This window comes from Ochotona curzoniae, unplaced genomic scaffold, assembly GCF_017591425.1.
Source record: "Ochotona curzoniae isolate NIBS_2020 unplaced genomic scaffold, NIBS_Ocur_1.0 contig_3520, whole genome shotgun sequence".
NCBI classification, from domain to species: domain Eukaryota; kingdom Metazoa; phylum Chordata; class Mammalia; order Lagomorpha; family Ochotonidae; genus Ochotona; species Ochotona curzoniae.
In genome coordinates, this window is record NW_024465894.1 from 3474816 (window position 1) to 3502078 (window position 27263).

Here is a 27263-nt window from a genome sequence, read left to right on the forward strand (position 1 = left end):
GCCAGTAGAGGTGGGGATTTGTCAAAAGTCCTTACTGAAACAGACCTGCTTGGGGAGGGGGCAGGGAACCCTAAGTCCCTGCAGGAGTTCTTTAGCAGCCCACCAAAAGGGGCTGTTGACTCACGTGCTCCCCACAAGGTGGGCTGCAAAGTCTGTGGTTTTGGTTGTGTTGTCCCAAACAGGGAAGGAATGTCTTAATGACTGGGGGCTGCCAGGGGCCCCACTACCTTTAGCCCTGTGCTGGGCAAGAGTGCCCACCCTCATGAACATGGCCGTGAAGTGGAAGCTCAGGGCTGAGGGGAGAAGTATAAACAAAGAACCTGCCCAGGATTTAAAAATCTCTGCCCTTGGCCAGGTGTTGCCCAAGGCCCCGCTGTCTCCAAGGGGAAGCGTGCACTTGGATTTGAGGTTGACCAAACGCAGAGTGGAAGTTGGCTTTGTCAGCAGACAGGGCTGACGCTGCCGGAGGTGGCTAGTGGCAGGAGAGGAGGGCTGCTGGCTGTGTCACTTTGGAGATGAGAAGGGCTGGGCTCGCTCCTGCTCGAATCCCTTCCTGGCTGGAGCTAAGTGGGGAGATCATCTCAGCCAGCTCTGGCGATCTAAAATCTATTTCTGGTTCTTGCTTCTGACCACATCTTCCCTTCTCTTTTTGGGGAGGAAGCCAGCCCAAATCCTGCTGGCTGCTGTACACTGCACCTCTCCTTTGTCACACACAGGCCCTTCTCAATCACAGGCTTGGTCTCCGGTGGCTGACTGGGGCAGCGGCCAGAGGGCTTGCATCCAGAATTCATCTCTACTTGTGAGAGTAACGAAGGATCTACCCTTGCGCCTTCCCCAGGGCTGCCCGCGCTGTGTAGTTCCGTGTGTAGGACATTTCAAGTCCAGCTGGTGCAGAGGGATCAGTCAAGTGGTGGCTCCTGGGTGGAACACACACATGTTGTATGTCCCGAGTGTGGTGATTTCGTGCAAAAAGGCACGAGATGGATGTGGGTGCGTTTCAGGGCACATAAAATGATGCCTCCAGTTGCACCCCAACTTTGTCCCTATTTCTGTCACCTTGAGGGTGTTTCTGCCTCCCTGTGCCTCAGTTTCCCTATGGGAAACCCATCAGAGAGGACATTCCTGCCTGAAAGTGCACCAAGAGCTGATGGCAGAGTGACTGTCCCCTACCTGGTGAGTGAAAGAGCAGGAGGAGCACTGTGGGGTGCTCCAAGACGGGGTGCGCCCCAGGAGACAGCCCCAGCTAGCAAGGGGAGACTTTCCCGGCATACAAGAGGCACAGAAAGTTCTGTCTGCCGGATGCCTCAACCCTGCTGGCTGCATCTCCAAGGTGACCTTGAGGTCTGCGGGTTGCAGATTCCATACGTTTCCCCGCCCTCACACGTCAGTGTGTGGGCGCGCGAGTGTTTTTACACAGGGCTCTGCCAGCCCCCGGTCTGTGAGGCTCATTGCTACAGTGCCTGGCCTCACGGCAGGCCTGTTGAGCCTAGCTGTTGGCCATGTCTGGAGAGTGCAGACGGTCTCTTTGCTGGGGCAAGGTTGGGAAAGACCAGAGCAGTCGGGGTGGCTTTGTCCAGGGTTCTCATGGTGCTGAGCCAGGATGGCAAGTGTCCCTGCCTCTCCTCGCTGGCCCTTCGATGCCTGATTTATCCCCGGGGAATTTCTCCATGTCCAGGCACTCAAGCCTGTGTGTGTCACCTCTGGGTACAGGGCGGGACAGCCTGCGTCTCTGTTGTTGTTAGCGTCCGTGATTCACTGGTTGGGAATCCCATGCCTGCAGAGCCCGAGTGCATGGTGCGTGTGGTGCCGTGTCTCCGCGGGCCTTGGGCACTTTGGAATTGGGGAATTGGGGCTGAGTGGAAGGTAATCTGTTGCTTTGCAGAGAGGTTCTTTCCTGTCTGCCAGATGAAAAAGCCACATGCCAGCCTATGCTGTGGCCACGGATGGGCCGGCAGAGTCGAAGGGATCGGGGGCTGTCCCTCCACTGTCCTCTGGTTGCAGATCTGCGGTGGCAGGTGGTGGCATCCTGGTCGCTGCCATGGCGACAGACTGTAATGTCTGAAAGCCACTGGGTTGGGAACTCGCACTACCTCCGGCCGTGAGCTCATGGCGTGAGGGGCCGGCTGGCTGATCACTTCGGATGGGGATGAGCCGTAGCTCTGTGGCCCTGTGGCCAGCTGGAGGGCTATCTGGTTTCCAGGCTCTGCCCTGCCTGTCTTTTTCCCAGGATTTAAACCTGAAAGCCCTGGTTCACTGTGCTGCCCCTCCTTGGAAGGACAGCTGCCCCCAGTGCAGGTTGTTACCCTGCTGAGCTTCTATTTTGGTCACTCTGTTCTGCTTCCCGAAAATTCCAGCCGCCTACAGTTCTCGTTGGAGAAGATGTTCTCTTACTGTTCCCCTTTTTCAAAAGCGATCTGTCAGCGGCCGTTTCAGACTTGGCCGTGGGTCTGTCTGAGAGGGTGGGCAGCGGGCCCGCAGGAGAAGGCGCTGGCGGGGACCACCCTGCGGCCTGCATATGATTTTAAAAATAACCCTTGACTCAATTCTGGGGCAAATGGAGGGATGGGGAACATTCCAGAAGAAAGGAGCCAGTGTCTGTGGTTGTTGGAGCTACCTGCTCCAGCCATGTCTGTCCAGGGGAGCCTCCTTACCTACCTCGGGACCAGGAGGTAGCCGTCTAGGAGAGAGCCCCTTGTGTGAGAAGTGGGGTACAGTTGTGGTTGCGGGGAGGGGCCAGGTTTCATGAGCCTGACTCCCAGCTCTGAGCCTCAGCAGCTGTGTGAGCTCTGACACACGAGTCACCACTCTGAGCCCCCGGCCCCCACCTGCCGCAAATGATTCCTGGGCAGCAGGCAGGTAAATGCAGGGCAAGTATGCACAGTGCCTCTTGGTGCAGGCACGTGGGTAACATCATTCCTGGCATTGCTGGTAGCTCGCCGAGTTGTTCCCCCAGGCAGTCTGGAGCAAAAAGCACAAAATACAGAATTAGTGGGGCGGGGGGGGGGGCGGGGGAAGGTGCTAGATGCCACCTTTCCCTACTTCACATGTTTCTTTCTTTTGTTTTTGAAGCTTTATTTATTTGAAAGCGGAGTTGGTGAGAGAAGGGGAGACACAGATCTTCCATCTGCTGGGTCCCTACCCGTGTGGCTGCAGTGGCCAGGGCTGAGCCAGGTGGAAGTTGGCAGCCTGAAACTCTGCCCAGGTCCTCCACATGGGTGGCAGGGGTCCAAGCCTTTGGGCCATCCATGTCCTATTGCTTTCCCAGACACAGTAGCAGGGAGCTGGATCGGAAGTGGATTGATCAGCCACATGGAATGCCAGCGACGCAGGCAGTGGCTCAACTGGCTGTGCCATGGAGCTGGAACTCCCACGTCGTTTCTGAGGGCTGATAAGACCAATGATGAAGTGCCGACCAGCGCATTTCCTTTTTATAGAGATTCTTTCGGTAGCAGGAACGGAAGGGAATTTTCTCTTTGAAGATTCTTCAGTAATAACAACCACACGAGGGTCCCGTCTGCTGAGGCTTCTGTGTCGTGGGCGGTTGTGGGATGAGCAGACCCTCAGACTGTGTCAGCACCCACAGTGCCTGCCCCACCCGCTCCCCTCACATGGCATGAGTTGCTGGAGTTTCCCCAAGTCTCGCGGCTGGGGCTGGGACTCTTGCATTGGGCTTGCCTCTGGGGTGACCGAACGAGACCTTTTGCTCATAGTAGCCTGGACTAGTCTCCCCAATTTCTTGCAGTTTCTGGGAGCAGTGCTCTAATATTCAAGGGGTCTCTGAGCAGCCCCCGACCCAGTTCTGAGGAAAGGCAGGATTCCCTGAGAGGCCCACTAGGCATGGCCTGGGCTGTTTGCTGCAGCTGGAGGTGTGCTCATGTCCTCTCTGCGTGGTTCTGGGCTCGAGGCACACCTCGTGGGAAATGCCCACAGCAGCCCTGAGCCCCTGCCCACATGCAGGTTGCGTCTGCTGGGCAGGGCTGGAGAGCATAGTAAGTGCAGTGGCGGCTGGTGAGCCAGCTGCCTTAGCGTCTGCCTCCATCCCGGGTGAGAGGGGCCGAGATGCCAGTGCTGGCCTCCAGGGAGCAGGGCCCGTGGCTGCTGTGGATGCCACACAAGCCCTCGCTGCAGAGCAGCTGCCGGCAAGGTGCCACCTCCCTCTGGCTGGGCTCCAGCTGTGTACCGGGGCAGTTCCTCCACCTCCTTGGGATTCACCTCATCATCTACGTCTTTCTACATCTCACGGGGTCGTGAGGATCGAGTGGTTTTCTACCTGCAGTGCTCCCAGCAGTTCCTGATGATGATGATGATGGTGCAGGTGGGGGTAGGGGTGGTCATTGTTGGGAGGCCCCTGTGTGCCTTCCAGTGGCTTACATTCTAGGGGGGAAGCAGACCAGTTAATCTGACACACTTTCAGTGTGGGGCTTAGTAGGATCTGGGGCATAGAAGCAGAGCTGCCTGCTTGAGTCTGGGAGCCAGGGAGGGCCTCTAGGTGGAGGTGGCTTAAGTCTATCACAACAGGGAAATAGGAGCTCCTTAGGAGAAGTGAAGGCAGGAGGTAGGGACAGGAGTTCTGAGCAAGAGGAACATGTGCAAAGGTACCAGGGACCTAGAGCTGCCTCTTCTGAATCCCCAGTCCTCCAGGCTCTGCCTCCCTTTCAGGTACCTGCTGGGACCGGGGAGATGTGGATAAGACGATGCCGCCTTCTTTTAGCAGTGCTGTTCCCGCTGCAGCAGTCAGGAACAGGAAGTCTGGTGGGGCTCCTCCATCTCTTTCTCTGTTTTAAAAGATTTATTTATTTATTTATTTATTTTTGGAAATGCAGATTTACAGAGAGAAGGAGAGACAGAAAAGTCTTCCAGCTGCTGATTCACTCCCCAAGCGGCTGCAATGGCTAGAGCTGACCAGTTCCGGAGCCAGGAGCCTCCTCCGGGTCTCTCACACGGGTGCAGGGTCCTAAGGTTTTGGCCGACCCTGACTACTTTCCCAGGCCACAGGCAGGGAACTGGATGTGAAGTGGGGTGATGGAATATAAACTGGCGCCCGAGTGAGATCCCGGTACATGGAAGGAGAGGACTTTGGCCACTAGGCTACCCCTACACCTGCAACACTTTGTTCCTTTCTTGTTAAAGATAGGTGGGTGTGAAAGGCAAGGGAGTGAGCGAGAGCCAGTGCAAGCAATGACAAGGGCTGGGTCAGGCCAAAGCCAACAGCCTGAATGCTTTTCTGGTCTCCCACCCGGTGGCAGGTGTCCAGGCACTTGGGCCATCCTCTGCTGGTTGAGCAGGGCTCTGGGTCAGAAGTAGAGAAGCTGGGACTCGAACAAGCAGTCGTGTGTGATACAGACATCACAGGTGGCAGCTTGACCCGCTGCAGCGCAGCACCAGCCTTTCTCACATTCACTCTTCGATCCGCTTCTGCTTAGTCCTGACCGTGCGACGTGTTGAATGCGGTGGGGGTAGCAAGGTGTTGGGATGAGGCAGAAGTCCACGAACCTGGCTCCCCAGGGATGTGTGAGTGAGTGAGCCTCAGCTCTGAAACCCCAAGGTGGAGTGAGGTGGGCAAGCCGTACCCGGCTACGAGCCTTGGCTAGCCACTGTGTCCCAGTTGAATTGAGTAACTTCTTTTTTTGTGTTTCTACACTCCCTCCTATATATGGAGGTGACACTGATTTTCCATTTGCGGGAATAGTGTCAAGTTTCCTTTTAAAATTATAGAAAAGAAATTCATGTAAGTGAATTTCAGTAGAAATATTAAGTAAATACTATTTCCTGGCGGTGCCGGGCTAGCACAAGAACCGTACAGTTGGTAAGGAAAGCAGCTTTCTGGAAGCCCTCCCGAGAGCACAGCGGGATTCAGAGCTTCAGCCTGGCTTCACCCGCTGTCTAGTGGGCATAAGATGGTGACAAGGGTGGCAGCCCAGGGAACAGCCACAAAGAGTCCCAGCACTTAGAGGGGTGCGTGGACGGGCCGATGCCTGGCACTGAGCACAATTTGTTACCCCCTGCTTCCCTGCTTGCTGCCAAGTGAGGCCATGGGACATAGAAGCAGAGATGCAGGAGGTGCTGCCGGGCTCAGCCATGCCTTCAGGCCTGATCCGCTCAGTGGAGCAAGCCAGCGGGGGCTTTCTGTTCCCCAGCCTCGTGGGGCGTGTGTGACCGTATTTTGCCAATACCCTGTCAGCCCCCAGGGCCTGCTTCCCTCATCATGTGCCATGTGGTTTTTCCTCTGATCAGGCCGGAGTTTTTTTGCCCACAAGCTTCCTGTACTTAGTTGGGTCACAGGGCCGTGGACCTACAGGGTGCTCCCAGGCATGGATTTGCCCTTGATCTCTTGCTAGATTAGGGACGGATGCTGTTACCTACCAGGGAAGCGCGCGTGTGTACGAGCTTGCACGCACCCAAGTTCAAAGCTAAGTTGACTTTGTCAGTAGCTTCCCAAAAAACTCCAGGCCCTAGCTGCTCACACCAAGAAGAGATCTGCAGAGGCTGATTCAGTCGGTGCTGCAGCCTGGAGTGGGCGGGGACTTTTCCAAAGCCACACTGCTGGTTAGCAGTGGAGTGGGGCCGCAGTCTCAATTTCCTGCTTTGTAGACCGGTGTTTCATTACCACATTATCATGTTACGTCACTCCCACACCACTGGCAGCGAAGTGGAAGGTTGTCTCTGGGGAATTGCCTTTCGTTTCACATCCACAAGCCAGCTACTTTCCTGTCTGCCCAAGTGAAGCCATTGTCACCTGGGCCCAGCAGGGACTGCGGTGCATTCATCTTGTGTGTGTGTGTACACGCAGCCCTCTCAGCCTCCTTTTGTACACTGTGCATTTTGCTTTCTCCTTTAAACCCAGTCTGGGCGGCGTTCCCAGCAATGCAGCTGGAGCATCCCACGCCTTTTGTGGCTGTGTTGCATCCTGGCTGCGTGTGAACAGGGGAGCTGCTTGGCCGTCCCCCTTGGTGGGCTTGAAGACGGCTTACGGGGGCTGCAGGCCCCTGTTTCAGGTGCTCTTCATTCTGCATGTTACCCTGCCCGAGCGACTTGCCTTCTGCCTTTAGTTTGGGACTTTCTATCTCGATTTTTTTTCCCCACATGGACATTTCTGAACTTGCATTATTAATTCAACCAGCCAGCCGGCAGATCTTATTTGAGGTCCCGCTTGGTGGCAGGCCTGACCCTGTGCCGAGCCAGATCTTCGTGGCATTTAATGGGTGGCAGCAGTGCGGCTGGAGGTGAGGGGAGAGGCAGACACGAGGAACTTCATGGAAGTCTCAGGAGGCACAGAGAACACAGCAGGGACCCACAGGAAGGACTGAAGGTGGACAAGAAGCCACCCTCCTCCAGGCCTTGGGTCATGATTCCTTCATTAACTTGTTCCCTTGGCTGCTCAGCCACTGTTTATGCAGGGCCTGAGAGTGCCAGGCACTGTGGTAGGTGCTTGGCAAACAATGCCGAACCACGAGAGCCGCGGATCCAAGCTTACGGTCAAGTGCAGAGTCGCCGAGTGCGTAAGGGGCCAGGGAACAGATGCTCTTGTGTGTCCCAGCTGCCACCTCTGCTGCAGTCAGCTGTGCAGCCCGTGGGAATGAGCAAGGGCGGCTGTGTTCCAATAAAACTTTATTTACAGACACTGTCTGTGGGCCATATGGGGCCCCCGGGCTGTGGTAGCAGGACGAGATTCCCTAAGCAGGTGCATGTCACGTGTGGTGTCGGCGGGTAGCAGGTGTGAGTGGAGGAAAGTCACTAGGGGTGGGAGTGATCTTGTGATGAGCTGATGTAAGGAGGTACTTGCCGAGCAGGTGCATGGAAGGCTGCAGGAAGCAGCCACGGGAAGAGCTTGGGAGAAAGATTCTAGGCAGAGGGACGGCACAGTCAAGGTCATGGAGGCAGGAAGGACTTGGAGAGTAGCAGATGTGTCAACCAGGCCTTGTGGGCCACTGGGGCCAGCCGGGCCTTGTGGGCCAGCCGGGGGCCAGCCGGGCCTTGTGGGCCACTGGGCAGTGAGACAGGTGGGGCATGGGGTCATGAACGGGGCATTGCCGACTCCTAAGTCCAATCTGATATATTCTTATTGGAAAGTGTCGCTGTCCTGCAGCGATGGATAATAACACAACACGCATGGACTACTGACTGATGGGCAATAGCCGAATTTTATTAGGGGCAACAAACTTTATACACTGAGGGTCATATAGGATGGAGGTATTTAGCTCATCAACAAACCCATCAACTTTCTATGTCTTTGGAAGTCCTTATGTCTTGAATATTTCACCAAGTGTTCTCATACACATACTTTCCACTCAATTGTTCTTTTTTTTTTTTTTAAAGATTTATTTATTTTTATTACAAAGTCAGATATACAGAGAGGAAGATCTTCCTTCCGATGATTCACTCCCCAAGTGACCACAACCGCCGGTGCTGTGCCAATCCGAAGCCGGGAACCCGGAACTTCCTCCAGGTCTCCCACATGGGTGCAGGATCCCAAAGCACTGGGCCATCCTTGACTGCTTTCCCAGGCCACAAACAGGGAGCTGGATGGGAAGTGGAGCTACTGGGATTAGAACCAGCGCCCATATCAGGCGTGCAAGGACTTTAGCCACTAGGCCACTGCCCCGCAGGGCCCAACTGTTCTTATACAAATGATATCCCATCAGGTTTACAAAAGGTAGTCATTGGGTTGTTCTCAGGCAAAGGATACACAAAAGGCACCCATTCAGTTGTTTATCATACAAATATTGTCCAATCAACTGTAATCTTGTGCTCCCTGACCTTCTAGGGTCACAGTGTCCTCCTACAGGAAAGGCTCACTCTATAAAGTGGTGATACAGAAAGATCTTACATCCACTGCTTCACTCCCAAAATGGCCTCAACAACCAGAGCTGAACTAATCTGAAGCCAGGCGCCAGAGCCTCCTCTAGATCACCACGTGGGTACAAGGTCTCAAGGCTTTGGGCCATCTTCTGCTTTCTCAGGCTGCAAGCAGGGAGCTGGGTAGGAAGTGGAGCAGCCGGGACACAAACCGGTACCCAAATGGGATGTTGGTGCTCGCAGGCAGATCATTAGCTATTTGAGCCACTGAGCCATGCTCCAGAGGAAGGTTCTATGCTGGGTTTTGACAATGGACAATTTTAGGGACTGCTGTATGGGGACCAGACTGCAGAGGCACGTGTGGGAATGCAGGGACTTGAGAGAAGGTGACAGCGTGCCAGATGGTTGGGCAGGAGAAGATGTGTGAATTTGGTTTTTGGTGATGGAGCACTGAGGGTGTGTTGCTGGATGAGAACCAAGACTGACCCATGTGGCTGACAGCTGGGGGGAAGGGCTCTACTGGGCAGAGGTCATGGAGATGGATGAGAGTGGGTACTTGCCCCGTAGCAGTGCTGTGTGTGCACCTGTGTGGGGGGTGCACAGATCAATAGCACAGGTGTCTGCCGCGGGAGTCCATGTCGGTATCAGGTGGAGGGTGGTGATGTGGTGAACTGGGGCACTGGATCTAAGCAGTGTTCTATGTGTGGGATCTTAGTTTGCTCATCTGTAAAGTGGTGTTGGTGGGACAGCAGTGAGGGGTCTGAGTGTGAGACTTTGTGGTGTACGTCTGTTGCCATGCAGGATGCCACAGTCAGCATGGCATCCTCCTGGGTCACTCCACCATCCTTGTTTGCACAGCAGGAGGCAGGCTATAGATGAATGCTTTTCAGTAGTGGTTTGAAAGCCATCGGTGACCAGCGTTGGTGCCAAAGCAGCAGAGGAGGTTGAAGTCAGTTCTAGGTTCTCTGTCGTCGGGGAACCTGGGCTGAGGGCACCTGACTTCCTGTGACGAGGGCCCAAGGCTGTGGCTTGGGGGCTGGCATGGTGGGGAAAGAAAGATGTGGATGACGGGTCGGAAGCCGACCCAGGATGGCTGTTTCAGAGGCTTAAAAAGACCCCTCCCCCCTTCTCTTTCCAGAAGAATCGAGTGCGCATAAGGCCGGCAGCCCACCCTCCGGACTCGAATACCCCGGCGATGTCCTGGACTGTGGCCTCAAGCCATACAGCCCCCTTACCAGTAGTCTCTCTGGCGAGCCCCCCGGCCGGTTCGCAGAGCCGGATAGAGTAGGGCCCCAGAACTTTCTGAGCCCGGCCCAGCCAGTGAGGGCCTCGGGCCTGAGCCCTCGGATTGAAATCACTCCTTCCCATGAACTGATGCAGGCAGGGGGTTCCCTCCGCATGAGAGATGCTGGCCTGCCGCCAGAGCCGCCGCTGGTCGGGGCGGCCGCCGGCCCGAGGTTCACCTTGCCCGTGCCCGGCTTCGAGGGCTACCGCGAGCCGCTTTGCTTGAGCCCCGCTAGCAGCGGCTCCTCTGCCAGCTTCATTTCCGACACCTTCTCCCCCTACACCTCGCCCTGCGTCTCGCCCAATAACGGCGGGGCCGACGACCTGTGTCCTCAGTTTCAAAACATCCCTGCTCATTATTCCCCCAGAACGTCGCCAATAATGTCACCTCGAGCCAGCCTCGCCGAGGACACCTGCCTGGGCCGCCACTCACCCGTGCCCCGTCCGGCCTCCCGCTCCTCGTCGCCTGGTGCCAAGAGGAGGCATTCGTGCGCCGAGGCCGTGGGTGCCCCGCTGCCCGGAGCTTCCCCCCAGCGCTCCCGGAGCCCCTCGCCACAGCCCTCGTCTCACCTGGCGCCTCCCCGTGACGACGGCGCCCCAGCTGGCCACCCCCCAACGGCCGGCTCTGCCGTCCTCATGGACGCCCTGAGCAGCCTCACCGCGGACTCGCCTTGTGGGGTTCCCCCGAAGATGTGGAAGACCAGCCCTGACCCGTCACCTGTGTCCGCCGTCCCAGCCAAGGCCAGTCTGGCCCGCCACATCTACCCGGCCATGGAGTTCCTGGGGCCCTGCGAGCAGGAGGAGAGGAGGAACTCGGCCCCTGAGTCCATCCTGTTGGTGCCGCCAACCTGGCCCAAGCAGCTGGTGCCGGCTATTCCCATCTGCAGGTGAGTAGGGCTTGGGAAGTTCATGGTCATCACGAGAGACGCTTTTCTGGTGCCGAGTTTCAATCCTGGGTTTCAATCCTGGCTCTGCTGCTGGCTGGCTGTGATACCCTGAGAAGGGGAGTGACTGTTCCCAGCTTCCTCACCTGTAAGGTAGGCAGGATGAATGCACCTGACTCAGTCCCACAGTAACTGGGTCGCTCGTGTGTTATTCCCTGTACCCCTTCAGTCACAGCAAGTACACAGGACGCACCTGTTGTATGCCAGCCTCTGTTTCACAGGTGCCAGGAGCTAGTGAAGAATGTTTCTGCTCTGGGGAACTCTTCCACCTCCTAAGAGGCTCTCAGTGCCAAGTGATTTGACGGAGGCCCATGGAAAAATAGGTAGTGCGTGAGGCACGAACCCCTGGGAGCTTGGATCTGGGCAAGTTGAACAGGTACATGTCGGCGACAATGGACAGGCATTGGGGAACTCCCAGAATGGCCTCTGCTCCTGTCGGTCTCAGGCTGTGCCTGTGGTAGACATCGCTAATCAGTCAAGATTCTTTCTCATCCAGCAGCTTTTTGAGGCCAGGCCCAGGCAGGTGTCACTAACCTATCACCCGTTGTTATGAGCCTTTTGCTGGCCTTGGTTCCTGTGCTGTGAGTTGAGGATGATAGCGGTGCCTGCCTGTGGGGGAGGTACTTTCAGAGATTAGGAGCAATCTGCAAAGCCCTCAGCACAGAACCTGCACAGAGTGAGCTTTGAGGAAAGGAATGGGAGCGTTCCATCAAAGGATTCCCCATCACAAGCCTTGTGCAAGGAGACCGAGCTGGCTTGCCGAGACCCTGGGGCGGTGCTCCAGGATTGCCTCCACTGGCTAGGGTGCTTGCTGAGGGATGGACATTGTTCTGACGCCCTGGATCTGTCATTTTATTGAATCTCCACAACAGCCCCCCACGACAGGCTTGCTATCACTTCTTCATTTTGGTGACAAGGAGATGGGGGCGTGCAGAGGCAGACGGCGGCTGCTCTCCCACCAGTCTTACTAGGAGAGGAGTTGGGAGACTTTGCTCTCCCCTTAGATCTGGGCTTCTCAGGCTCCTTTATCCCTCTGTATTTCAGGGAGATGAAAATAGACATTTCAGCAGCAGGCTTGAGGTGTGTGGGTCTGAGATTGGATGTTTCTGAAATCCTTCCTGCCGTGGCAGCTCGGTCTGAACACGAGAGTTTGTTATCCACCCATTGAGTCACATCCCAAGTGGATGCGATGTCCTGGGCTGGGCTGGGTCGAAGCCAGGAGCTTCACCTCCATCTCGAGTGGATGGCAGGGTCCCAACAGACCGACACTTGGGGCAATGTCTGCTACTTTCCCAGGTGACGGTCCCATTCTGAAGACTGCATTTCACGGTGAAACCTCCTGTTCAGAACCAAATCACATTTTGAGTGGAAACCGGCAGTATCTCACTGGGCCTTCTACCTACTGTAGTTTTTGATACAGGGCTAAAGAGTCTTGTTTTCAAACTCCAATGTTTTAACATACAAACATGATACAGGCATGAATGTTTAACACTGAGGCCTCTTGGCTCCAAGCGGAATCCTGAAGGCCAAGTGGAACTAAAGGCCATCGGGATGCCTGAAAACCATCTGGGAAGGGGGCTTGAGGGAGCAGAGGGGCAGGAAAGAGATGAGTGAGGATCCCAGCCACTGTCAGCAGACGGAACCGGCTTGCTGGCGAGGGCCGCCCAGTGCTGAACCCAGCTGAGTCCATCTGCGGCCAGCAGCCCTCTGCTGAACCCGGCTGAGCCCATCTGCGGCCAGCAGCCCTCAGCTGAACCCGGCTGAGCCCATCTGCGGCCAGCAGCCCTCAGCTGAACCCGGCTGAGCCCGTCTGTGGCCAGCAGCCCTCAGCTGAACCCGGCTGAGCCCGTCTGCGGCCAGCAGCCCTCTGCTGAACCCGGCTGAGCCCGTCTGCGGCCAGCAGCCCTCTGCTGAACCCGGCTGAGCCCATCTGCGGCCAGCAGCCCTCAGCTGAACCCGGCTGAGCCCATCTGCAGCCAGCAGCCCTCAGCTGAGTGGGAGAAGACATTCTGATTCATAGTTCCTGCCACTTGTGACATGGATCCATGCACCTGCAACCTCAAAGCCACTTTGACTATGCAGCGCTTCTTGGAATGTCCTTCCTGCGTTTAATCCTCATCCACACCACCATCTCCCTGCTGAATCACCACTGAAAAGCCGCCATGTTTCAGGGATGGTGGCAGAGTCACCCCATGAGTGAGTTCTTTGCTTGGGTCTGTTTTAAGGAAACAGTATGAAGCTATGAGTGGTGCACTTGGCGTGGAGTCTGGAGGCAAGAGTTGGATCCTGCCTTGCCCTGTGACTTGGGGACACATCTCTGAGACATGAAGGAACAGTGCAGACCAGATCTTCAAAGCCCCAGCTGGCTCTCCAGTGACATAATTCTAAGCCCGCGCCAAGTCCCCGTCCTTTATGCTAAGTTCCTATACTGTGATAAAAAATGAAAACGGATGCCTACCCCCACAGCCTGACACCTCCTATGTGAGAGTTGGAACACCACAGCTAAGTCAGAGAGGTGATGAGAAATCCCTGCTGATTGGAAATGCTCGTTACAGTGCAGGAGGAAGTTATTGTGGTTCGTACTTACTGGGCCCTTACCGTGCTAGGCTCTTTATATGGTCTGAACGTTCTCATTTCACTCTAAAAGAGACGAAGATCAAGGGAGACGGGTGTTTGCTCAAAGTCACCCAGAGGGTCGGAGCTGGGACTTGAACTTGAGTGTGTAACTTGAGTTGAGGTAGCAACGTTTACTCGCCACTCCATTCAGGGAGTCTTGAGAGCTTTGTCTCACCTCTACCAAAACTAGGCCCCTTTCGGAGGCTTAACGCTCAACACTTGACCTGATAGTGACTGCAAAATGGTGTCCCCCCAAGATGCACTTTAATTAGTAATTGTTATTTGAAAGACAGAGACTTTTCTCCACCGGTTCCCAGATGTCCGCAGCAGCTGGCGCTGGGTCAGGCTGAATGAGTGTTCGAGCCATCACCTGCTACCTGCCAGGTGTATGTAGAAACCAAACCTGGACTGGAGTTGAGTTGCTTTGACATAGAAGGAGGTGTCGCAAGGGACATCTTAACTGCTGTGCCCATGTCTGTCCCCAAATACACTTAAAAAAAAGATTTATTTATTTTTATTTGAAAGTCAAATATACAGAAAGGAAGATCTTCCATCCGCTAATTCACTCCCCAAGTGGCCGCAATGGCCAGAACGGAATCGATCCAAAGCCAGGATCTTCTCCCGGGTCTCCCACATGGGTGCAGGGTCCCAAGGACTTGGGCCATCCCTTACTACTTTCCCAGGCCACAAGCAGGGAGCTGGATGGGAAGTGGGGCTGTCAGGACACAAACCAGCACCCATATAGCATCCTGGTGCTTGCAAGCCATGGACTTTAGCCACTAGGCTACTGTACCAGGCTCCCCAAAATATACTTCTGAGATTATTACGCATAGAGGTGAGAGCTGTTATGGCCCTCAGATGCCATCTGGCCCATTTGCCACGTGGTTGTAGGGGACTGTGGCTAACTGGAATGAAGTTCTTGTTTGGAGTCACATGACAAGGCAGTGACAGTGAGGGCCCCTGCATCATGTCTGAGATGTATGTGCTTCCTGAATGTCCATTGTCTTGTGCTTGTGTCCACTGGACACAGTTCTCAGAAAAGGAGCCATTTACATTTGCTGTGCAGATTGACAACTGTCTCCATTTCCCGCTGCAGCATCCCGGTGACTGCGTCCCTCCCTCCACTGGAGTGGCCACTCTCCAGCCAGTCGGGCTCCTATGAGCTACGGATCGAGGTGCAGCCCAAGCCGCATCACCGGGCACACTATGAGACGGAGGGCAGCCGAGGGGCCGTCAAAGCTCCAACCGGAGGCCACCCTGTGGTTCAGGTATGAACTTGAGTTCTTCTATGTGCCATGCCTGTTGCAAGGTGACCGACTTCTGCTAAGCTGTCATTTGTTGGACTGTCTCCGCCTCTACCTCCTCTGAGGGATGGGTCCCTGGAGCTTGAATTGGCATCAGAAACGAATGCAGAGGAGAAAGTCTTCCTAAACTGGATGAAGGTAGTCGTGGCGTTTGTGTGCAGGATGCTCCTTTTCTTGTTTTTCTGATGGATTAGCGCCTAGGTTGTGCTGAGATGTCTGTGTTTGCAGAAGATACCTGAAGTCATTGTCCTAGGTTTCAGGTAAGAGGTCACTGGGGGGAAGCAGAAGACTCTTGTAAAACACAGAAAAATAAGAAGTTAAAATGGCGCGTGAGCTGCCTACCATAACTGCGATAAGTATTTTCAGGTTTTTCTTTTTCCTGCTCACGGTCATTCTCCAGTACTGTGCAGCTGAGTACCTGTAGTTTATACTAAGAGTTGTTAAAAGATTTTTACTTTATGCCCTAAGCCTAAGCATTTGCTCCTAATTTTTGTTAATATCTTTTATGTTGATTGCTTTCAGCTTAATCCCCATTTTTGTTTTCCAAAATAAATTGAGTCATGCAGTGTTTTCTGCCTTCAAAATAGAGTTGAAGTAGTTTTAATTGTGTAGTCTGGTTAGCCAGGAACCACCTACAGACTAGCCAGCTGGAACCTTCAGTATCATGAGGTGAATGAGACTTTTTTAGGGTGGGGGGTGTGTCCGTGCCTTTAAGTGAAAGCATTGTGTGAGGAGCTGGGCTCTTTCCCTCTTCAGTGATTCTCAGAAATGCGATTTCTTGACCGTTTCCTGAACATGCACTTCAAAGCTGTGAAATCTGAGCAGCAAATAGAAATCCCCAAACCTGCATGGTGCTTTGGTGTGTTGCCCTGGTGGAGGATGTGTGTGGCAGCCAGAACTAGGAGCTAACAAAATGGCTCTTCCCAAACCCCACGCCTCGGCCACGTTGGACACTGCTGCTGTTCATTGATTTTTTTTTCTCTTGATGACAAATCACTTTGCTGTCTTGTACTTATTGGCTGTGTTCTGGCATCGAGACGGTACCTCCTGAACAGAGCAGAGCCTCTGGGCTGTGGGAGCTGCTGCTGTGTCTCCCATGTGCATGCAGGACTCCAAGCACTTACGCGGTCTTCCAGGCACTTTAGCAGAGAGCTGCAATCCTGGCTTTTCTTTATTAGGATGGGAGACTTCCTGCCTCAGAGGAAACTTTTTGAATCAAAGCTTTCCTAGAAACATAAATTTTTTTTCCAAAGTGGATTAGAGAAAGGGATACATCCCTGGGATTTTGTATAAAACCAGGATGAGAAATTTCTCGGAGACCTTGGAGAGGTTGACTTTCTGTTCGGTGAACTCTCTTGGCAGGTGGATCCGCTCTGCAAGTGTTTGTCGAGTACCTGCTGTGATTGCACAGGAGGAAAGAAGCTAGGGCCTCTCTTGCACAGGGCACCTGGGCTGGGGTCGGGGAGGGAGAGATTGACTTAGTAATGTGGAATACAGCTATGGCACGTGGCGTGAAGGGGCAGGTTACAGTGAGGGCAGGAAAGCTTCTGAAGGTCACTGCCACACTTCCTGTAGACCACTTTCCCTGCCTGCCCTGCTTGCCCTATTGCTTCTTCTGAGAAAGCCGCATAGAAAAACGCCTACACCTGTTGCCTGCCTCGTCCCACACTTTACATGCTGTTCCCATTCTAGCCCCGTCCTCTGCTTACTGGAACCCAAATCCTCATCCTCAAGGTGCCGGTTGGCCTTGAGCGGTGAGTGTGTCCCTCCCTGTTGGCCTATTGTGAGGAGGCCCTGCTCAGAAATGAAACCGAGGTGGAGGAAGAGCAGGCAGAGCTCGAGAGGGGCCCAAGTACCGCCATGGCCGCACAGCTCTGCTGGGAGCAAACTGGGTGACCCAGATGTCAGAAGGGGTTTTCCTCCCATTCATTGCAGGCTGGGGCCGTGGATGGTTCCAGGGGGCAAGACACCTGCTGCCCTTGGCTTGAACTTCACACTCCAAGCCTCCTGTGCCTCCCGTTTTGAAAACCCAGTGCACAATTCAAATATGCACAGCCTTGGCCTCAAAAGACACCAGCTAGGGCCTGGCACGGTAAGCCTAGTGGCCAAAGTCCTTGCCTTGAGAGCACTGGGATCTCATATGGGTGCTGGTTCGTGTCCTGGCAGCCCTGCTTCCCATCCTGGCAGCTCCCTGCTTGTGGCCTGGGAAAGCAGTCGAGGACAGCCCAAAGCCTTGGGACCCTGCACCTGCGTGGGAGACCCAGAGGAGGCTCCTGACTTCGGATTGGCTCAGCTCCAGCTGTTGTGGCCACTTGGGGAGTGAATCAGTGCTCGTAAGATCTTCCTCTCTGTCTCTCCTCCTCTCTCTATATCTTACTTCACAATAAAAAATTAATTAAATAAAAATCTTTTTTTTTTTTTAAAAAAAAGGTAGAGGATTGTCTCCAAGCCACTGGGACGTGTTGTGTCTTGCTCCAGGCAAAACACAGTAATCCCTGCCAAGGCCCTGATCCTGGCCTTGGGAAGCCAATATTTTCAAAGATGTGTAGAGTCAGAGAGAGGGAGTGACAGAGACATTGTGTCTGCTGACTCACTCCCCAGATGGCCACAACTACCAGGACTGGATCGGATCCAGGAGCTTCGTCTGGGTTTTCCACGCGGGTGGCAGGGGCCCCCAATACTTGGCCTGTTCTCTGCTGTTTTTCTCACGGCGTTAGCAGGGAGCTGGATAGGAAGTGGAGCAGCCGGGACACAAACCGGCACCCGCATGCAGGAGATGGCTTACCTGCTTCACCATAGTGCTGGTCCTGGGATGCCAATTTTTAGAATAAATAGTGGGGATGCTGCAATGTCGGCTGCCACGGCCCAGGCCGTGGTGGTAGCGGCCTGGCTATGTGGCTGCCTCCTTCCCGCAGAGCCCTGCGCCTGGCCAGCCCTGCCTGGATGCCACTGAGCCTCACTGCACCGCTGCTGTCTGCCTCTGCATCTGCTGCTATTTGGGGCCTCACCGCAGCAGCCTTACCCCTCCCCAGGCACAGGGCCCCACCCTTCTCTTCTCTCTTTGCCACACTGTAGAGCTTCATTTTTTTTTTTTTATGCCCAGTGGTTTTGAGTTGCTCTTATATAAAAAGGAAATGAATACAAGATTATTTCATTCTCTTTCCTTTGATAGAAAATTAAAGTTCTGAAAAACATATGTCAACCTCAGCTGTTGCTCTCTCTGCACACACACGCATACCCCTCCCTCCAGTTTTTGACTGTCACTTGATCTTGGATGAAAGGTTTTTTTTTTAAAGACTTATTTTTATTGGAAAGTCAGATTTACAGAGAGAAAGAGAGACAGAGATCTTCCATCCGCTGGTTCACTTCCCAAGTGGCCGCAATGGCAGGAGCTGAGCCGATATGAAGTCAGGAGCCAGGAAACTCTTCCTGGTCTCCATGTGGGTGCGGGGTCACAAAGCTTTGGGCGGTCCTTGATTGCTTTCCCAGGCCACAAGCAGGGAGCTGGATGGGAAGTGGGGCAGCCAGGACATGAACCAGCACCTATATGGGATCCCGGGGTGTGCGAGGATTTTAGCTACTAGGCTACCGTGCTGGGCCGGAAGAAAGTTTTTGTAAGCTTTAAATGTTCTCAGGCCTTGTGATTTGTTCGCTTGGTGACTGTGTGGTGGAGATCCTGCTGTGGCCAGACAGTGCCCGGTGCCAGGGATATGGACTCCTCCTCCAGGTGATCTCAGTGGCTGCCTTGGATTGGGGGCGGGAAGGCAGGGCAGATGAGCTAGCATGGGACTGGGAGTGCAGGACGCCTGGGGAGGGTCACCTGGAGGTGTGATGGCCAATGCAGGAGCGTATCCATGGAGTTTACAGATCACACCGAACAAACCCTGCCAAGAGGCAGTACTTGGAAGTCCTGTCCACCGAGGATGTGATGCGTGAGTCGGGCCTTGGAGCAGGTGGCGGGAGTGGTCCAGGCACGGGGGCGCAGCATGTGCAAAGGCCCCGAGGCAGAGAAGAACTTGGTGTGTCTGAGTTATTGCAGGCTGGTCAGTGTCACTCAAGTTTAGCTTGGTGGACTTGATCAGGGTTCAAAGGCCAAGGTCAAGAGGTACGGCTGATGGTTAGAAGGAGGAGGTGACACTGAGAAGGCCTCGAGACCGCTGGTGGCGGATTCACCTGGACGAAGGGAGGCGCAGAGAGCGCGAGGGACTTGGCAGGCGGGCCAGAAGGACCATCATCATCATGCAGGCCGCTGCAGATCTGAGCGTAGGCTCAGGTAGGGGTGTGGCGGGGAGGGGACTGAGAGTGGGCACCCAGCAGGGGAAGCCTGGGAAGGTAGGGGTGTGGCAGGGCAGGGTTGGGGAGTGACAGGCTCATGAGCACCCAGCCGGGGAACTGGTAGGGGTGTGGCGGGGCACTCCGCAGTCCCTGTAGGCTGTGCCCTGGGGGGGGGGGTGAATGCAGGGGGGGCACTCTGCAGTCCCTGTAGGCTGTGCCCTGAGGGGTGTGAATGCAGGGGGGCACTCTGCAGTCCCAGTGGGCTGTGCCCTGAGGGGTGTGAATGCTGGCACTTTGCAGTCCCAGTGGGCTGTGCCCTGGGGGTCTGAATGCTGGCACTTTGCAGTCCCTATAGGCTGTGCCTTGGGGGGTCTGAATGCTGGCACTTTGCAGTCCCAGTGGGCTGTGCCCTGGGGGGGTCTGAATGCGGCTCCCTTGGCTGGTGGCTTGTACCAGCTGTTTTCCCAGGAGCAGTCAGGACTCAGATCTTTTTGAGAGGAAGGAAGACAGCAGGTCTGTCCCCTGCTTGTTTATTCCCCTAATGCCTACAGCGGGTGGGGCAGAGCCGGCTGGTGGTCAGAAGGGTGAAACTCAGTGTGGGCCTCCCACTTGGGCCATCACCTGTTGCCTCCTGAGTGAGTGTGAACAGGAAGCTCAAGTGCAAGTGGGAATGGAACCTGGGCGTGCTGCTATGGAGTGTGGGTGTCTCAAGCCATGGCTCAGCCACTGGGCCAATGGCTCACCCCAGGAACCTATAGTTTTAGGTGCAACTTTTGATTTTTAAAATTTTGGCCTCTTGATCAGATGATGGGTTAAACTTGACTCATGGCAATTGTCCTTATGCAGAGTTTTGTGGTGTGAGTGAGAACAGTGCTGCCTCTAGGTTGGTGAGCGGGGATGGAGGTAGTGCCATTCTAGAACCATCCACACTGGAAATGGTCCACCCTCCCTGGAGCCTGTGAACTGTGAGGCACACCTGGGGCTCCTCAGGGAGAGCTGGGGCATGTCAATGTACTGGCCTGATCTCGGGCTGCAGGCCTGTGACAAGGCGGGGAGCTCCTGGACCCAGCTTGGAAGCATCACCTGTCTGTGGGTGGGAGCCTGTGCTGTTTCCTCCTCCTGTTTCACGGTGGGATTCTGGGGCCTTTTGCAGTGCTCACGGGCTGCTGGATTGTGACTCAGCTTATGGGATGGCACAGCACCCAGCAGTGAGGGCCCTTATGTCCGGGCTGTTGCCTCTTGCTGGCTTCCTTGAGCCTTGTGCCTGTCACAGGCCTCCCAGGGAAGAGATCTTGTCCCGTTCTTGTCCATCCTTGAATGGAACCTTCTTTCTGGGACGTGTTTGCCAAGGGAAGATGGTCTGAAGGCATCCTTTGGCTTGGCATGACTCACCATGGAGAACATTCTGGACTGGCTCAGCTGTGCAGACACACGGGAAAAGCACAGTGAGAACCCTTACAGGTGCAGAAACTGGTTTGTGCTCCGTCGCAGGTTTCTCAGGGCAAGGGGTGGGGACCCTGTGCTTCCCTGCCCGGGTGACTGTCCAGCTCACCTGGGCCGGAGGAGACTGGGAGAGGCTCCCACAGCACATCACAGGCGCTGCCGTGTTTCTTGTGTCACCGCCGGTGAGTCACTACCGAGAAGGAAAGGAGCCGGGGGAGGTTTTGTGCTGCTCAGGTGAGGTGGGAGCTGTTGTGGCTGTGAGCGGGGCCGTTGGCAGCTGGCCACCCGTGCTGGATGCACTCCTGATCTGCATGAGACTGCAGGAGGCAGGTCTCGCTGCAGCTGCGGCTCCATCGAGGCTGTTGCGTTGGTTGTTGCCACAGGCTCTGTGGGTCCTTCTGCATGGGGGGGTGGGGGAGGAGAAAGGGGGCAGTCCGTAAGTGCCTCAGGCTTGGGAAAGCAGGGAGAGGCAAGGGGTCCGAGTTGGTGTGTTTGTTCCTAACTTCATTTATTCACTTTCCCAGTACCTACTGGGTGCTGGGGGTGGCTCCAACCCAGAACTAACATTCTGGCCCAAGGGAGAGACGTGATATGTGATATCGTTTGTAGGAGCATTGTGGATGTGCTGGAAGTGTTGTGACATCCTGTGGGGAAACCCACCAGGGCCATGAGAGGGCCTGGCTGAGCAGCAGAGGGTGTGTGTGTGTAAATGTGAAAAAGGTGCAGGGGCCTGGGGCGGCCCAGGCCAGGGGATACCCAGGCCAAGAGCATGTGGCTCTGGGACAAAGGGGGGCACTTACAGGATGTGTTGGGCAGGAAGGGGGTTGCTATGTGGCTGCTTCGGGGGCCAGGGTGCCCTGGGTGGGGATAAGGTGAGCTCTGGTTGCATTCAGGGCGAGTTTTGCAAATGGAACTGCCTTGAGTCTCAGCGATTGGCTGTAAGTGCAGGGTACACACCCAGGTGAACTTGCAGCTTTGGGAGGCTGGGGGCCTTGGTTGGGGTGACCCTGTGTCCCGTCCCCATTGGGCCTCCCCTTGTTCCAGGACAAATGACTTCTTTGAGGAGCGACTTTCTGTTAGCAGGTGAAGGGATGGAGTAGGGTATAGACCCAGCTGGGATCACTTGAGGAGGTGCCATCCTCACCACCCTCTCCTTGGCCACACCATGCTCAGGCCGATTCAACTCACAGGACTGTGTGAGAGTAGGGTCTAGGCAAAGTAACCCCTTGCAACCTGCTGCTGGTGTCACGGGTGACCTGCAGCCGACGCTCTTGTGAAAGAATGGGAGGGGGTGCCAGCCCCTTTGGGTGTGCAGGTAGAGAGGGAGGGTGCTGGTACAAGTGGAGAGGTGTGTGTGCCATTGGCTCAGGTTTTCAAAAACTCTCGGAATGTGTGTGATAGGAAAATAAGGCACAGATTGATCTGCAAAAGGATTTAACCAAAATAAACTTAGCTTCTCATTCCATTTTCCATGCAGCCTTGACAGAACCGCTTCCTGGTCTCCCTCCTGTATGGCTGGAACTCGAGCGCTCGGGCCATTGTCTGCTGCCTCCCAGGCACATTATCAGGAAGTTGGGTTGGTGTGTGGAACAGCCAGGACTGAACAACCACTCCCATATGTGTGTGGACGTCTTATGCAGTGGTATCACCTGCCGTGCCACATGCCCACCCCTCACACCTTAAATTTGTTTGACAAGTGTTGAGTGGACTTCTGCCACAAGCTGGGTGCTGTTCTAGGTACTCCCTATTTGCTGTGGTCCCTGCATCCCTCGATAGCTTATTACAAAAGCAGGTTCCTGGTCCCCACATTGGCCTGCAGGATCGGAATCTGCAGTTATATGTAGGTTGTCTCTATACTTGGGAGTGCGAGGTACATGTTTCTAGGACCGGAATTGCCAGATGAGGCAGCCAGGTGCAGCCAGCCACCTACTTTTCTAAACAAAGTGGGATTGGCTCATGGCCACACCCGCTCATTTCCCTGTGGTCCACAATGGCTTCTGTGCTACTCTAGGAAGGCAGGGGCCTGTGAGGTACTGTAAGTGCCTGAAGTGCTGGCTGGCTGAGATGGCAGTGAGGGGGAACAGGAGAGGACCGTGACTTGGCGAGGATGGCTTGTGAAGAAATTCCAGAAGAGGTGAGACGTAAGCAGAATTTGGAGTGCAGGGACTGAGTAAGTGCTGCCATCCTGCGGGAAGGTGTTACAGCAGACAGGACAGTGAGGGCTAAGGTCCCATGGACACTTGGTGTCCCCCCGAGTGTCATTAGTACAGAGGTAGGAACCAGTTGGACCTGACCAAGGAGTTGACCATGGACGTGGTCTTCCTGTGAGCTGTGCTGGAGCCTTTCAGTGCCCTTTGTAAGATGAGGCAAAGAATGGAAACGGAGATCTCGAATTCTCTTCTTGAACTCTGTTCTGGGTGTCGCTTGGGGCAGTAGTGCAGGCTGTGCATCCTGAGGACATCACGTCTATCTTTTGATCAAGGCAGCATCCTGACACACCTGCCCGAGGCCCAGAGGAGGAGGTGCCTTTTGCCAATGGGCAGCAGGGTGCGAGGCAGCTGGTGGCCATGACACCTCTTCAGGGGAGGCCGAGTCCTCTTGCTGTGTGGTGGCTTTTGTTCAAGCCTTGGTCACATGGGCCAGAACCTCAATCATGTCTCCTGCTTGTCCCCCGAGAGTCCGACTTCGACACGAGAAGGCACCATTGCCGGGCTTGAAGCCCCTACCCCCTGCTGTTTTCCTTGTGGGTGGGGATGTTGGCCACCCTCTCTTTTCCAGCCCCACCCTCCCTCCCCACTAATAGGGCTTGCCAAACCTGCAGCCTCAGCCCACGTACTTCTCTCTGCTGCAGAGCTCAATCCTCCCACCCCTGCACGTCCCTGGTGAACAGCAGGACAGGTGCTACCCGCAGAGGGGGCCTGTGTGCGGGTCAGTGCTGCCCACCTCTCATCCCACTGGCCCACGTGGACTTCTGGCCCCTGGATCCATTCCTTCAGGGACTTGAAACTGGTTTCCTCTCTCCTCCTTCCCTCTCTACTTTCTTGAGTTTGCAAAGATTGAGCCAAAAGGAGCCAGGAGGGGACTTGACAGTGGTAAGATTGAATGACTGTTCCTATTCATGGCAGTGAGGGCATCTTCCGTGTGAGGGCCTCTCTGTGCCAACTTGTCTCATGCCATGTCACCTTGTCTCTGCCAGGTGGGCTCTGTCATTGTCAGCTGGCAAGGGATCAGATTGAAGCTCAGGGAAAGGATGTGAATGAAGAAGATGGCAGTGAGGGAGGGTGTTTGGCCAAGTGGTGAAGACACTGGCTGAGATACCATGTCAGTGCACCTGAATTTGAGTCCTGGCTCTGCTTGCAAATTCGGGTGCCTCTTAATGCGGACCCTGGGAGGGAGCAGGTGGTGACTCAGTAGTTGGACCCCTCCCTGCACTGACATGAAGACCTGGGTGATGTTCCCAACTAGGCCTCAGTGCAGATGCTGGGGTGAACTAGTAGATGGAAGATCTTTTTGCTGTTGGGGTCTCTGTCTGCCTCCTATGATGATGATGATGATGATGATGATGATGAAGGAAGCGGAATGCACCTGTGTTATAGCCAATATTGTGATCTATAGAATACAAAGGTCATGCAGTAGTGAACTCAGCAGAGCCACAGCTATGACTGAAGACGAGGGTGTATTTATTGGGCAGCTGCAATAGTCCTGATGCCATCTACGCATGGACTTGGTTTATGCATCCTAACTCTAGGGATCGGGTCCTGCATCTGACAGATGAGAAACCGGAACTCCAAGGAAATAGGAGCCTTGCCCGAGAGAGAGGACTTACAGGAGCAGGAGGTGGCACCCTGGTGGGCTTCTGTTCTCTGCCTCTTCCCCGCCCTCTTCCCTGTGCAGCGGATGCTTTGTTACCATCTGCTTCTGGCACAGGACTGTGCAGCTGTGCCAGCGGAGTGATGCACTCAGGTGGCTCAGCTCAGCTATTTCTCAGCCCCTTCCCTCTGTCAGCTGCAGCCACGCTGTTGTCCCCCCGGTCTGTCCGTGTGACAGCTGCAGTCTCCCAGCCTGCTTCCCTCCACCGCTTGTTCAGTCGGTCTCCTCTCCCCACGAGCTGCCAGAGGAATCTGTTGCAATTACAGCTCGCTGCACCCTGCTCCCCTGCTCCCCTACTCTGAACCCTTGGGGTCCCCCCCACTAAGCACACACCTTTCCCCCTGCAGACTCTAAGGCCCTGTGTCATCCTGTGGCCCCAGGCGCCACCCCCTCCTGTGCTGTCCCTCCGTTGCGCCCTGCAGCACCTGCCTCTAGGCCTTCGTGTTTACTGTTCCATTTCCCTGGACAGCCACATTCAGGTGTCCTCTCCCTTGTCACCTGCTCAAAGATGCTTCCCTGATTTCTCTGTGACAAGAGCGCCTCCTTGCTCTGCTGCCCTCTGTCCCTCTGAGTGATTCTGCACAACACAATAATCCCTTTCCTTCTCCCTTCTTCCCTCACTTCCTCCCACCCAACTGCTCACCTGTTCCTCGCCGCCGTGTTCTCATCCATTTATCACCTCCCAGTCATTGCATCATCCCCAGCCCCGAATGTCGTGCCTGTCACCCAAAAGACACTTTTTAATGTGCAGAGTTGAGTGAGGGTCACCAGTTGGGGGGCGCCTGGTGAACCCGCAGTCTCTGGGGGTGCATGTGTGGAGCCCTGGCAACTCAGGCAATGAATGTGATGACGCAGGTGGCTCCTCAGTGTCTTTCCTGTGTTGGGGAAGCAGAGGAAGGAAGTGACAGGCCAGGGCACCGGGTCAGCTCGCTGGGACATGCCCAATATCCCCGTATCCCCCCAACTTCATGTTCAATAGGATTTGGGCTTTTCCCAACACCCCCCAGGGCACACGGAAGCCGTGACTTGGTAGAATCGACATAAGTTAGTTTTCTAATGATTCAGAAGGAGGGAGGGAAAAAAACCCCGTATTTTTCACTTTCCTTTTTTAATCAAGAAGCATGATGTGGGTGTTCCCCTGTGGTTTCACTCAAAGAGAGCGTTGTTGCCCTGCTCCCAGCACCCCTACCATCACCCCAGGGCTTCGGCCTTGCGTGTGTCTAACTTTAACCCTGAACTGAAGCTTGCTGGGCCTGGGGGCCTGGGTGTGCCTCCAAACAAGGAGGCAGGCTTGTCGATTGTGTGCACAACCATGCCTCCCCGGTGGCACCCCCATGGCCTCCCTGTGCCAGCCACCCCTCCCCTGCACTTCCCGCCTGGCTCTCTGCGGGAGCTGGGGGGTGTGTACACCCACTGCAGGGGAGCCGGGCCAAGCCGTGAGGTCCATGGAAGGGTCTGGTCCCTGCCTGTGAGGGATCTTGATGGAGTGATCTCAGGCAGGGTGGATGGAGAACAGTCCCGTGCAAGGCTGTCTTCCCAGGTGACCCAGCGTGTGGTCTCTAGAGTGAGTTCTATCTCTTGCCACGTGTCCCCTCTCACGCATGCCCACCGCCCTGACTTTCACTTGCTTTTTTCTCCACAGCATTTATGTTCTGCCAGGTTTCTTGTCCTTGCCTGGGGAGCATGAGGCCTGGCCTCTGGGCCCTGGATTGTGGGGACTGCCTGCCCGTTGGGTCGAGGCACACCCTTAACCGTTGGCTCATCAGGGAGAAGTGGCGCTTGTGGGCACTGTGACGTGTGGGGGACCTGAGTGTGAGACCTGAGCCATGGCTACCCTCACCCCGCTGCTCTCAAGGTTGGATGGGTGTGGCAGGTCTCATGCGTAAGGGTGTGGGTGGGGTGTGGGAGGCTGTTGGCATTTCCCGAGGCTTCCTACCAACCACAGGCGAATGCCTGGGGACCCCCAGAGTTCAAGCCTAGCTGGCTGCACGGCCTGGCTTGGAAGAGAAGAATTCTGTGTTTGCCCCCTGGGAGCTGTCAGTCTCCTGGGGCAGTCAGGTGCACGAGGCGCTGATGTCATGGGGCCATTTCCCAGAGGTTATGGCAAGAGGCAGACGGTCACTTACCCTCCCTGTGCTGGGTCAAGTGGGAAAAGAGCTGAAGATGACCACAGAGCTCTAAGCAGGAGGCTTGGCCGGATATGTGCAGCAAATGTTATGGGCTCCTCCTTGTCTGGGAGATGAGAGCCGTGCTGGCCGGTGGCCAGCTGCTCCCAGTGTCCCTGGGCATCCACGCAGCTCCCGGGGTGAGTGACAGCTGAGTGCGTGTGGCGGGATATGAAGGGAGAAAGTTCTTGGCTTCAGGAGCTGCCAGAAGTGAGTGCTGAGCTTAGAGGTCACCATGTGACAGCTGTGTATGCCTGTAGCCAGTGTGGCTTTTGGCCCCTTCGGGTTTTAAACATCAGTGGGCACGGTTTCCGGAGTTTCCAAGTTAGATCGTGTCTCACAGGCAGTTGGATTTTTGACCTGCTGTCAATCATGAGATCTGGTGATACATGGCCTGCCTACTGCCTGACCACAGCTGGGCAGCACTTCCTTTAGACCAGGCCTGACTCCCTCAGAGACCAGCTCACCCAGCTGGCCCCTGGGAGGTCTCCTGGGTGAGCCCAGGGGCAGGAGGCACTTAGAGGAATAAACCCAGAGCTTGGGAACTTTTGTGTCCAAGGGCAGAC

At 55.2% G+C, this 27263-nt stretch overlaps 1 protein-coding gene across 5 annotated transcripts in view; it reads left to right on the forward strand.

The window, feature by feature from the left end:
- The window catches only part of NFATC2 (nuclear factor of activated T cells 2), a 120358-nt gene that overhangs the window by 20604 nt on the left and 72491 nt on the right, over positions 1-27263 (forward strand). For 4 of the 5 annotated variants that reach the window (XM_040981304.1, XM_040981302.1, XM_040981303.1 and 1 more), the window contains exons 2-3: positions 9935-10967; positions 14737-14908. In XM_040981304.1, coding sequence (XP_040837238.1) covers positions 9935-10967; positions 14737-14908 — 1205 coding nt within the window. The remainder of the gene's footprint in view (positions 1-9934; positions 10968-14736; positions 14909-27263) is intronic. The other variant, XM_040981305.1, reaches the window with a different exon arrangement.